Raw genomic sequence first — 13,935 nt, 5'->3', positions numbered from 1 at the left:
TTAAAGTAGGAGTAAATCAGGTCAGCACATTCCCGCACAGCAGTATCAACACATAGAGTCCAGTGCGAAGAAGAAGAATGGAAGGCAATCCACCTGCAAGCTGTTAGAATAGAGTTACCAAGTTACTGATAGACAAGGTGTGCCAAAACATGTTGAATGTTGAAGTGTGTGCCCCTGTACTCTGATTCAAACATTCAAAATCCTAAAAAAGGTATAGACAGTATCAACCCAGGGGATTTCTTTGACCTGAAAAAAAAAAAAAAAAAAAAAAAAAAAAAAAAAAAAAAAAAGGACCAGGGGTCACAAATGGAGATTAGATAAAGGTATCTCCAGGCACTAAGACAATGATATACTTTTCTTCACATGGTAACTGCTGCTGTTATATTTTATTTAGCTGCAACAGTATTACATCACTGCCATTTGTGGGAAACACCCCTGTGAGGAGTGACAAACAGCTGATGCTTTGCATTAATCGCACGTGACACACTGGAAACATTAACTCACCACATGGAGAGAAGCAGCTGAAAGTTCATGAACTTACTTTAAAACACTGTTGAAGGTCTGCTGCAATTCCATTTGCTAAATTGTAAAGAGATGTATGGCATTATTAAAATTGATGGAATGCCATTAGTATTCCCTCCATAATATCACAAGTGATAATGTTGGTGTTTCCTTTTAAATGAAGCTGCCGACCACAGAGTGTCACGATAGAGGAACATGTAAACCACAAGAATATATTTTAGCACGTACCTACCTATGTATACGACTATTACAAGGATATATGTAATATAGAAATTGCAAACACAGATCTGGTAAACTGCAATTCAGCGCCTTGGTGCTCTTTTATTATTTATAAAACAAATAAAATGAACACAGGAACAAAACAAGTTTCAAACAAAACACTTCTTAAACAAACACTGCACCTGAGCTACAGCCAGCACGGTACCTTCTCTTTCATTGTTCCTCTGTTCAGTCTAGGCAACACCTTCACTGAACCATCTCTTCTCCTAAACAAAGGCTGGTTCCTCTTATATAGCATGTGGCTGGGCTTAATTAATCACCAATTATTCAATTAAGCACCAGCCATATTCTGCACCTGGATTTGGCAGAGATGGGATTTTAACCCCATCCCTCAAACTTTATACATATAGACACACACACAGAGTTGCAGACAAAAGTATTGGCACCTGTGGCAGGGTGGATGCCCCTGCATGTAAATAAGTTCTGTTGTAGGATTTAAGTTTGGCAGGGATGGGGTTAATATCCCATCCCTGCAGAAATAAGTGTGGAATGTGGCCATTCCCAAATTGGTTCATTGATTGCCAATTTGGGGATGGCTACCTGGCTAAAAGAGGAGCCAGATCCTTGGTTAGCATGTTTAGGGATGGGAAGGGAAGCAAAGCAGCAGGTTGTGCTCCCTGCACAATACTGCGACAGCTCTGCTTGGGTGTTGGTCTCGATTTGTATTTTGATTTGTTTGTTTTTGAGTTAATAGTGTGCATTTTTAAGTGTGCATTTGTGCTAAACTGCAGTATCCTGCTTCTGTGTCTACTTTCACGCTGCTGACCAGCGCTACCCTACCATAGCACCTGACACTTCACACTGTATATGATAATTCATGAAACATGTTAAATACTAGCACTTAGGGGGCATTATATGCCAATAAATATGTAAAGACCAAATTATAACATTTCTGGTAGTTTAACGAACAATCTTTACATAAAAAGCACCAGCAATTTCAAATTTGTTCATGACAAAAGTACTGGCACCTTAACATAAAAAGTCTGTAAAAAGTGTATTTAACTAATTAACTAACTATATTAAAATTGATTCAAAACTATTATAGTAATTAAGCTGCATTATAGTCAATAGCCAAAAAAAGAGGTAATTTCATGAATAATTGAAACATCTGTTGAAGAACATTTTGGCAACACAGCAAATGATGGTCAACAAAGGAAATGGCTACAGAACACTATCAAAGAACAATGGAATACCAAAATCCACAATTCGAACAATAATCAAGAAGTGCCACAGAACAAATTCAACTAAAATGCTTTAAAGAAGTGGACGTCCAAAGAAAATTATGGGTACAGCAGGCAGGAGAATCATCTGAGCAGCTAAAAGAAATCCAAGATTAAAAGTCAAGGACTTAGAAGCATCAGACATAATAGTGCATGAAAGAGCTGTAGAAAGGCACCTGAACACAGAAGAGTTGTATGCATGTAGAGCTCACTGCAAACTACTTTTAAAAGAAACTTCATGAAACAAATGGTCTTAAATAAGCCAAGACTGGAGACATAGATGTAATTGAAGATCGAATAAATACAGCCATATATCAGAACGTTCTACAAAGTACAATGATACAATCTGCTCATAGGCAGTTTCACCAACAAGATGTAACATACTGGTTAAGAATTCTCTTAAACATGGGGGCTCCCGAGTGGCGCATCTGGTAAAGGCACTGCGAGTGGGATGCAGGATGCGCCCTATAGCTTGGATGTTGATGGTTTGAATCCAGGCTATTTTATTGCCAACCATAGATGGGAGGTCCCAGGGGGCGGTGCACAATTGGCTGAGCCCCACCCAGTTGGGTGATGGCACACGCTTCGGAGGACAGCGTGTGCTTGTCTTCACCGCTCCCAAGTAAGCGCGGGGGGTGGTAGCGGTGAGTTGAGCCTAAAAATAATTAGATATGCCAAATTGGGAGGAAATAAAATAAATTGCCTACATATATTATATATATATATTTATCTGAAAGACACAACAAAAGCAAAAGAGGACACACAAAATACTAAAGCAGAGGTACCAATACTTTTGTAATTGGGGACATACAGAGGGACCTTTCAATTATATATTATATATTAGTAAAACCAGAGCTTTCTCTCCACAGTTCGTTGCCCCTTTAAATGCAGACCCAGACACTGAACTTGAGTTTGAAGCACTTACGCGTTATTTTTAATAAACAAAATAACTAAAACGAAAACAAAACCTAACTCCGTTTTGGAGCGCTGACTAAACACAAGTCAGGAACCTAACTGTCGCCGGACAGCTACGCTGTTTGCTGGCTACTGTACAAAACACAGTTTTTTAACAAATCACAAAAAAGGCTTCACACGATACCTTTTCTCATACGATTGCGCACTCATTCAATCCGGCTCCTTCACACAACAACCCAGAACAGACTCTGCACCTGGCTCTAATTTACAATGATAGCCAGGTGCAGGGGATAATTACTAATAAAACAATTAAAGAAATTAAGGCTTTTCAGCTTGTGACCTTCTGGGAGGTGTAGTCCTTTGCTTACTTTGCTCCCCAGGACTACACTTTCTCACGAGAGAGAGAGAGAGAGAGAGAGAGAGAGAGAGAGAGAGAGAGAGAGAGAGAGAGAATGAATTCAAAAACAGGAGAATCACATTCCAACAGGATACTTATCCTAAGCCATTTAGTACAGGGAAACCCATGTCAGGAATACATAAATCATGACACTTCTGGAAACCTGTTATGAATTCTCATATGAGCATTGATTAAGACACCCACTTGCAGTGTGTGGTGGTCACTGGTTCGCACCCAGCTTCCGTCTTGTTACACTTACAGTTCTAGAGTTGCATACAAAGAATATATGGTTGTGTGTTGTTTTTTTATGGGATGCACTTTTTAGTCAAAAAAAACACTTGTGAACTGATAAAATAACCTGTACTTCAACATGTTTAAACATGAGAGAAATCAAATACATAAGTAATATATTACATTCAATAGTTTAAAAGCACTTGTCTGGACGGTATTATTATTTAATATAGTTATTAACCCTGTGCAGCTTCAGATATACATGTGTCCTGTATGTGTGCATTCGCTGGGAAAGCTGTTGAGCTTGCAAATAAAAGGTTCTCAGTTAAAGCTTTGCAACAGATGACCAGAGGGAGTATTCTGGGAGAGATTAGAAAGGCTGTTGGCTAGGATTTCCATAAACAACTATGAGTAAGATCAGATTCACCACTCTCAAAACTGAAAGAAGAATGGTGCCCTGAGCTGCACTACAGCAGAGCCCCACTTTGTACAAAAACTGATCACAATCCCAAGATTGTAATCTGACAGGGAAATGTAAAAAAAAAAGTATCAAAAGTATTTTTTTCAATATCAACATAATTAAAGGTAGCACAAAAATGGTAAGCAAAATTAAACAATTCTCTTATTTCTGTTGATTCATGTTATTTAGTTTCCAATTTTTCATTACATCCTTAAAGGTCTCCACACACCAGATGCGATGCGATTTTTTAATTGGCGACAAGACACTTTCGCAGTGACATGACCATACACACCAGAAGTGACACAGAGGCGATGCCACAGGTTTCAAAACTGCCAGATCTATACAACTGTTCAAGATTGCTATTGACAAAACTATGATCAAGACTGGTACATATTCGTCAACATGATGTAGTAATTATGAGTGTCTTCTCCGACGGTATTTCAGAGTGTCTTCTCTGACTGTATTTCAACACATATGACAATAACTCAGGCTTATCCAGTTCCTTTGAAATTGACTCCCATATATTGTCTTTCAAATCTGTATCTTTATAATTGTGATGCCCTTTGTCCTACAGCTCTGGGTATTTTTTCAATGGCAAGTATTATTGTTTCCTCCGTCATTCTGGACGCTGCTTCACCCTGCTGGACCGCGTGCATTGAAGCTCTTCTCTGATTGCTCAATGCCCTAGCTGACGCGCATCAAATCGCAAAAAATAGGATTCAATCCTATTTATTTCACATTATTCCAGTGCCACTCCGATGCCACCCTGGTGCTGCTCCGACGTCGCCTGTGGTGTGAAAGATACTTATCAAAAGTAGAGGTTCTATTCTTTTTGTCACATCGCTGCAGTTTCACTTGCCACATCGCGTTTGGTGTGTAGCAGCCTTAAGACTTATTTTTTGTAAGCTCAGAATGGTCCATAGCAATATTTTCTCTACTAAAGACTAAAGAATAAAAAATGCTTCTAGTTAGTTCCCCGCAATGTGAGACTAAAAGTAAGAGAGTGAGACTAATTTGATTACTAAACCTACCTTCAATATCTATGCGAGCTTCCCAGTAATGATTAAAAAAAAAACCTTATCAGACTCATTGCAACTTGTTAGCAACAGCAATTAACCACTAGCCCATTACAACAGAACAGAAGATAGGAGGCACTTTTTACACAGAGAATTGTGAGGGCCTGGAACTAACTCCCCAGTAATGTTGTTGAAGTGGACACCCTGTAAGCTACTAACAACCAAACGAGCAAGATGGGCTGAATGGCCTCCTCTCGTTTGTAAACTTTCTTATGTTCTTAACACTGCAGCTTGCACAGCTCTTGAAGGTGAACATCTTTGCAGTGCTTAGATAAACACTGCAAAAACAAAAACACATTTTTGGTAATGAAAAGATTTGTAATATGTGTATCTGGACTGGGCTGGTGTTACTGCTAAAAACTTAAGTTAGTGCTTAAAGCAAGTTTCAATATTCTAAAGTGCTGTTAGCTACAGGTCATGAACTAACCGTTTTAATAGGAACCCTCATTAGCTGGGACAATCCATGAGGTTTATAATAGTAATAAGTTGGGCATGAAGTTTCCTTTTTAACACTTGTATGGCACACTCCAAATGTGTAGTACAGTCCAAATTCTAGTTTGAAAATGATTTTCCATTGCATTGCTGGTGTTATTGCATGAAATTAAATTATTCTGAATACTATTTTATGTAGAATAAGAAAACTTTGAAGGGGCTGCTTCTGCTTCACCGGTCAATAAAACAAAAACAGGCAAAGAACAACAGAAAATGGGGAACAATAAAATATATAAGAAAAAAATACTTAGTTAGCACTTTAACTTTATTCTTTCTTAAAACTCAAGACAAGTCTGACCTGAAGTGACACAACAGAAAATGGGGAAGTAGTGCCTAATGTTGAGCATGAAATGTATTCTCAGCGATGACCCTTAAAAAGCAACTTAGTGCAGAGGTTAAATTACACCTAACATAAAGTGTGACTACACCAAACACAATACTTACTGTTGCTGTCTCGGTATTGCTGTACTTAGTTCCCCCAGACTAGATGGGGTCGGTGTTGACAGCGGATGTTGTGATGATGGATAAAGACATTCGGCAGTCACCCGATCTGAGACAAAAATAAGTGTCAAGAACTGATTTATGAACAAGGACGAAAATATCAAAACAAACTATATACGTCATAATAATATAATACCGTGCAAGAAAAAAAGTTTCCTATATTATGCTATGTATCTTTTAATGCATTTATAATGAAACATTTTGTACAAATAAAAAAGCCTTTTTTGGGGGAAATTTGAAACTGTTGAGGGCTTCATTTGAATTAGAGCAATGAAAACAGTTTGCTACCAGAGGATGTGTTTGTTTGTTATTATTTAGACTATTTAAAAATACTGTAATTAACATGGCAAGAAAGTTAACAGACAACTTAAAGTTCTACATGTGTTATTGTCAACATCAACAGTTTGCGTTTTGTGATGTATATCCTAAACAAAGTATCCATTATTGTACTATGTTACAGAACCTTGCTACGGGGCGTGCCTCAGTCTTATCCCCGTGGTTTTGGTGCTTGTGTGATCCTTCTCATTTCTTCCTCATATCATCTGGTAGATGTGTATTTATGAAGTCTCGTGCAGACTCTCCATGTGGAAGGAATAACAGGAAAAGCAAGTCTCGCCAGCCTCCCGTCCGTACCGGTCCCTCCTCTAAAGCAAACTAATTGGGTCTCTGAGTTGCGTCTGTTTCCTAATTGGGGGGATTTTTCTGTCGGTCAGTAGTGAACTATGTCTGTTTCTTCCTTGTCTGGATTTAAAGCAGTTTGAAATTGTAACTGAAGAGAAGGGGAGTCAGGGTTGGGTTTCATTACGGGAAAGGCAGAAGCAAGTACATTATTTAAAAAAAATAATAAAATAAAATAAATCGTGATGGGACACAGTTTGAATCAAGGACACATATCAACACTGCAAAAACACGCCTGGAAAATGCTCAACGTATAGATCAAATGAGGAAGTTTCGGAGGCTTGTTTTTGCACTTGGGAAGAAACAATTAACTACTGCTGGTACCAGCTTCACTGTCGTATTGTAGTTACATTATAAATTCTGAAAAAAGTCAGGTGAAATAAATGTGCATTTTGCAGGTGCAACACTGCAAAAGAATGAGAGAGATGGCGCTAATCGAAACAAAGGAGCTATGAAAAAAACTGAACAAGATTGAATGAATGAATATGAAATTTGAAAAGCGGATGGTGCATAAGAAAATAAACTTTTCATGAAAAAATAAGGGCCAAATGCATGGCAATTTAGGAGAAGCTGCACAATAAATTTCTCGACCCAATCGAACGATGGCAACAGCAAAGTCTAAGACATGCTCTGTTGTGAATAGTGCTGGTCATAGCCCTAGCTGTGAAGGTGGCACGATGAAAGAGGATGCCAACAATGCAGCTGCACAAACCGCAACAGCTTTAACAGCAGCACTGACACTGGAGCAGAGAAGTTACAAACTGGACGACTTTGACACTGTGTCTACTGTTGGTGAGTTGTACTTTTTCTTGTTTGTACAAATTAAAACGTCAGTGTTTAACAGACAATAAGTAATCAATGCATATTATTTTAATGCCAGATACTTTTTACTTAACAACATGTAAATTGCAAGAAATATACAACATAGATTAAAATAACAAATATGAAGGATAAATGTTGTAAATTATATATATATATATATATATATATATATATATATATATATATATATATATATATATATATATATTCAAGTTTAAAGTACTAAACTGGTTTATCGTTATTCAGCATATGTATTAAGATTGTTTCATAGCTGACCATTTCACTTTTATGTGTCTGAAATTTGCACAGCAGTTAAACTTAATTCATTAAGAACCTACTCTAGTATTTGTTTTATTAATCTGGAAATAGAGCAAAACATCAGAAGCTGTCAAGCACACATCATGCTTGACTTTGTTTAGCCCACTGGCTTTGCCTTTGTTTGTTGCTTGCCCTTGGTAGGCCATTTTGAGTAGTTTATATATTGCAGCCAGCTTTTATTTATGCCATAATTAAGGATAATCGGTAACCCAGGCAATTTTCTCTGCCTGCCATTGGATTATTGTAATGTAGATGTGTACTCCTTGAGTACTTGAATATGTTTTTATTCAAAAGTAAGATGACCATATGGCTCCGTGTTCTGTGGGACAGTTTGGGACAGTTCAGGCTTTTCAACTCACAACCCAATGCATTCCGGTAAGCGTAGTCCAGCTTCTCTTAAAGGAAGGAATGGTACCTGAGACAGGTAAAACGCACCAGAATGCATTAGGCTGTGAGTTGAAAAGCCTGAACTGTTCCAAACTGTCCCGCTGAACATGGATCCATATGGTCACATTATCCAGGACAGGCCATTGGAGGAGCAGTTCTCTGTAATTTATGGCACTCAATACAGGTTTACATTCTGTTAAAGACTACCAGTCACAATACTGCAGGCTTTCAAATTCAGGAAGTAAAACACCAATAAGGTACAATACATACTGACCAATAATGAACTCTTAAATTGTTTTGTACCAAACACTGTTTACAGTAAGAGGATTGATAACCTGTCTCACCAAAATCAATTGAATCGTACTTGAGAAACAACAGTTGTGGTCAGTGACTTTGGGGTGTTTCATTACTTTCAAGTATGTACATTATTATTTGGTGTTGTAATAAACAGGAGAAAGAAACACATCTTATGAAACCATTTAATACTGTCTCAACAAACCAAAGTAAACAGTATTTCACGTAGAATAAATTTGTAATGGTTTGTCAAAATTCCAGTATTGAATCTGACCTGAACACCAGAAGACAGGGATTGTGTGCAGATGGTTTAGTGTTACTGTATTGTGACTAGAGCTACTTTTGTTTCGGATTTCTGGTTAAATGGATTAAACATCAGAAATGGATGCATCGCTTCACATCTCGTAGAAATTAAAGCCAAGTCTAATGCCCCTTTCAAACAGACAAAATAATGAAAGGGATGGCGCTAACCGAAACAAAGGAGCTATGAAAAAAACTGAACAACATTGACTGCTCAGAACCGGCACTGATGCAGCATTTTGGTCTGTGTGAATTGCCTCAGTCACAGAGCCATCATATTTTATGCCGTCTCTGAACCACCTCACAAGGTGGTTCAGAGACAGCACTGAACCATCTCAACTCCTGTGTGAAATGCCATGCCGGCACTGAAGCGCTTTAATGGATTGGATTGAAAAGTCAACATCCCATGTGACACATTAACATTGTCGTCGGTGTCGCATGCTTTCATTTTTTTAACATACAAAGGCTGATCAAGAACGAGGTAGGAATTGGAGACCGGAAGAAGTTGAGGAATTGTTAACTTTACAATTCTAGAAGTGTCAGCTAGTGCGGCGCTTTGAACTGCGCAAATCCAATTAATGCAGAGGAAACTTAAAGCGAACAACAGACACAACAGGCTGGGAGCAGTCTGACTAGATCAGGGCTTCTCAAACTCGGTCCTGGGGACCCCCTGTGGCTGCTGGTTTTCATTCCAACGAGCTCTCAATTACTTAGCTAGACCCTTGATTAAACTAATAATTTGCTTAATTAGACATTGTTACTTGTTTTCAGCTCTTAAACAGTTGCAGTTCAAGTTACTTATCAAATGTTATAGGTAACTTGAAAAATGCAACTGTTCAAGAGCTGAAAACAAGTAAAATGGTCTAATTAAGTAAGTTATTAGTTCAATTAAGGGTCTAGTTAAGTAATCGAGAGCTTGGTTGGAATGAAAACCAGCAGCCACAGGAACCAAGATTAAATTAACATTTGCAATTGAAACAAAACCGAAACTTTGATGCGCTTTTTTTTGGGGGGGGGGGGGGGGGTTGGACTGTATTCTTCAACGAATAGGATATAGCCAGAATACTGGATGCAGCACGCCACAAATAGGTACTGTACTTGTAATTCTACTTTTATTCACAATCTCATTACTATTATTATTACTATTATTATTATTATTATTATTAGTGGTAGTAGTGACAAATACTGTAATAATAAAGAAATTCAAAGAGTAATAATTATTATTAATAAATTAGCTAATGCCTTTATCCAAGGTGACTTCCTTAACTTAGCTTGTTCATTTTGGATTCATTTTTGTTATTTTTCACCTCCCATAGTTCAACATTTAACAGAGGGTATAAAGAAGTTCGGATCAGAATACAATATCATCCCTTACAAAAAAGTAGTATACTGCAAGTATACTTGTGCCAAAATTGTCTGGTTTTAGTATACTATTGGTATCATTATACTATCCTATTTTGGCACACATACCCTTGCAGTATACAACTTTTTATATTTTCTTTGTAAATAATGCAACATAGTTCTCATATATTTGACATTTCTTAGTATCTTCCTTCTCTTTTGCATACTTGCATTGTCTCTTACTAGATATGCACCTCCAGATTCTTACAAATACTTTTAGAAAACCAGGTGCAACTTCTGCTCTGGATCAAAGAGCTAAAATGCTCTGCGGCTGCCCGCCTATGTGGATAACTATCAAAAAACTAGTAGAAACTAACTAACACAAGTCTGGGAAAAACAAATGGAAGTCTGGAAAATGTATGGAAAAGTATGGAATTTTGATGTTGAAAAAGTGTATGAACCCTGGAGTTACAGGCTTCCACTAACACTTGTTCAGTCTACAGATGAAGGTTTTTTTAAAAGACTTGTTTATCTTATTGCTGGTATTACAATAACACTACAAAATATGAAACAGTTTAATAACAGTCCAGCAATGTCATGCGAGAGTAATCCTATGTACAGTACTCCACAAATGAAGTTTAGTGTTTTACTGGCATTACAATAACCAGGATAAAATATGAAACGCTGATTTTAAAAAAAGGCGTGTTTCTCTAAATAGGTTCACTGCTGTGTATTACCCAATTCTAATTTAAATCACGCTCCTTTTAATGTAAACACAATTCATTTTCCAAATTGCGTCTCCAGACAGATTGTTTATGAAGCAAACGGTTTGTAATGTAGTAACTACATCCTTTACACCAGTGGTCGGCAAATGGCAGGGCTATATCAAGGGCTGAGTGAGAGCTGTACCAAACGCAAAGCCAATATGTTTATTGTGCAATTAATGTGTGCCAGTAGTTAAGGAATACAACGTGAAAGACATTTTGAAACCACACACGGAGCTTTTGGAAATACGTATTCAGAGGGCTGAGCAGTTAGAAGCTGAAAATTAGACTGATCTCTTTGTTGTACTATAGATTTGTCCAATGATACTCTGTTAAATGCTCACACTATTATTAAAGTACTATTCATATGGTAAAATTTGTAAGTCTTGTTCAATATATGAACATTAAGTTATATCATACAGTATTTATTATTTTGCTTAACAGTGTGCAGAGTAAAATACACTGGCCTGCCTACTCACAACTTTTTTCCAATCTGGCCCCATTAAATTAAAAAAAAACTAGTTTAAGAGCCCTGCTCTAATTAACATTGCTAATTATAGCTTTATTAAAGGCAGGTAGCGTGGAAACGAAACTAAACAGTAATTAAGTACGCAATTAATTTGGCTTATTTCGGGGAAAACCCCCGCCTTGAGTGCAGTACCATAATACATTTTTCAGCATAGAAGAATGCAGTGCTTTTCCATTGTTGCTGTCGTATTTGCTTTCTTGTTCTCTATGTGTTTACGACTGGCAATATGATGTTTAATGGTATTGACTCATTCGTGAACAAGCAAATGACTGCAAAACTTTAACAATAGTATCCCACCATCCTCATATAGATAATTAGCTCTCTTTTACATTGCATTTTTTTTTCTTCGTTGGTGCAGGTGCCATGTTGAGTTTCAGCAGAGACACATGAATGAAGTCACATGATTAATTAACTCAACTTCCTTGCTTGCATCTCCTTGGTATTCAATGAAAAACATAACAATTTATGTTACAAAAGATACAGTAGGTGCTTGTGAAAGGGTAACATCACAGCCATGGCTGGTTACCGACAGGAAGTAGACCCAGAGATAAAAAAAAAACCGTTTAAGTGCGGATGCACACTTTTATTCACAAAACAGTAACAAAAACAAACAAGATTAAAAAAAAAAAACACACAAATAAAAAACCAACTCAAACTTTCTCCCACTGTTTAGGCTGGGCATTTACCTTCACTGAACCCAAACCTTCCCTTTTAAAGCATGTGGCTGGGGCTTGATTGGCCAGCAATAATTGAATCAAGTGTCAGCCACATTCCCCACGTGGATTCTGGCAGGGATGGAATTATCCCCACCCCTGCCAAACTTAATCAAAATAATAAATATTTTATTTACACCCAACATACAATTTACATGGACAGGGCTTCCGTCTTACCACAGTGCTGTAATTGCAGATTTATTATTATTATTATTATTATTATTATTATTATTATTATTATTATTATTATTATTATTTAGAAATGATCAAGGGGTAAAGGTAAAACATTAAAGAAACAAAAACATGTGAGGTACTACGGTATACTGAGTGGTTTCACAGACACTAATTAACACTAATCTTGGACTGCCAAATTTTACCTTAGGTAAGGTAGTCCAAGAATAGTAATGGTCTGATGGTCTGAGGTTGATTTAATTTTACTTCTCAGCATGGCTTTGAGTGCTCGTAGCCTGGTGGGTGGAGAAAGAAATAATGTCTCTCTTCCCGAAGCAAATTAGATTTCATGCCATGCCACTTCTTAAAAGCTGGACCTTAATAAGCCTTGTGTGGAAAGCCAATTTAATGCATCTTTTGTAGGCTCATAAGATTTACTGCCCATTACAAATCAGTTAAATGCTTACCTGTAATGTTTTATTCTGTTAATTGTAAGCTGATAAGGAAATAAACATTTTCTGTAGCTTGTACAATATCCATTATTATTTGTTATTTATTTCTTAGCAGATATCCTTATCCAGGGCGACTTACATTTGTTACAGTACAAAGTATTACATTACACTGTCACCTTACAGATAAGAGCAGTTATAAAGTACAGTAAAAGCAGTATAAAATAAGATCAAATTCAAATAACAGCAAAATAAAGAATACAGTAAATAATTACATTTAAGAGTGAATTTGACTAAGAGCAGTTAAACTTACTGTGAAGATATTTGCTTATAAGAGTAAATTCCGTTAAGAGCACGTAGTAAGTACGATGAACGGGGGGGGGGGGGGGGGGGGTACAGTTAATCTGCCAGTGTTGGCGGAGCGGAGGGGGCGAGAGGAGATGTAGGGAGAAATAATAGTCTGGAGGGAGCAAAAAGGTTGAGGCAGCAATAGGCGAGTACAAGAGTTTTGAATTGGATGCGAGCGACAATAGGGAGCCTGGCGAGGGAGCGGAGCAGCGGTGTAGCGTGGATGACACGAGGAAGGGAAAAGACAAGATGGGCAGCAGAGTTTTGGATGAGCTGTAGAAGATGGATAGCAGAGGCAGGGAGGCCGGCCAGGAGGGAGTTGCAGTAGTCAAGGGACAGTACCAGGGCCTGGACTAGGAGCTGCGTGGAGTAGTTAGTGAGGAAGGGGTGAATTCTGGATATGTTGCTGAGAAAAAAGCGACAAGAGCGTGCCATAGAGCTGTGCTGAGAGAGGGAGGGGTCGAGGGTGACATGCATGTCTCAGCATGTCCAGTCTTACCTTTCCTTTTTAGCACTTGAAATATACTGTAAGCGATTTTGAAATTGTGGCAAATGACAGTTTTTATAGTTCTGCTTAAACATGCTTACAAACATTGTTCTTGTAAGCAAAGTGTATACAGTATAGTAATGTGTGTGCCACACATGAGCTGTAATACAACATCATGCAGATTGTAACATTCTTGAAGTTCCATGGATTCCAAACATGTTTAAATTAAATTGTGCCTGTA

At 37.6% G+C, this 13,935-nt stretch overlaps 1 protein-coding gene and 1 long non-coding RNA gene across 2 annotated transcripts in view; one reads left to right on the top strand and one right to left on the bottom strand.

Annotated features, from left to right (window-relative positions):
* Positions 1-346: 346 nt before the first annotated feature.
* Positions 347-6,708, bottom strand: LOC131737928 (uncharacterized). The gene is made up of 3 exons (XR_009329511.1): positions 6,557-6,708; positions 6,037-6,142; positions 347-4,811 (listed from the first exon to the last, which is right to left on the bottom strand). It is a non-coding gene; the product is annotated as an uncharacterized LOC131737928 (long non-coding RNA).
* A 7-nt stretch (positions 6,709-6,715) lies between these two features.
* The window catches only part of LOC117405251 (cAMP-dependent protein kinase catalytic subunit PRKX-like), a 49,712-nt gene continuing 42,492 nt past the window's right edge, over positions 6,716-13,935 (top strand). Inside the window, exon 1 of the mRNA XM_034008163.3 lies at positions 6,716-7,563. Within this exon, the coding sequence (XP_033864054.2) occupies positions 7,374-7,563 (190 nt within the window). The 5' untranslated portion in view covers positions 6,716-7,373. The remainder of the gene's footprint in view (positions 7,564-13,935) is intronic.

This window comes from Acipenser ruthenus, chromosome 9, assembly GCF_902713425.1.
Source record: "Acipenser ruthenus chromosome 9, fAciRut3.2 maternal haplotype, whole genome shotgun sequence".
NCBI classification, from domain to species: Eukaryota; Metazoa; Chordata; class Actinopteri; order Acipenseriformes; family Acipenseridae; genus Acipenser; species Acipenser ruthenus.
The sequence above is the reverse complement of the archived record's forward strand: the minus strand, read 5'-3'. Positions and strand labels throughout refer to the sequence as shown.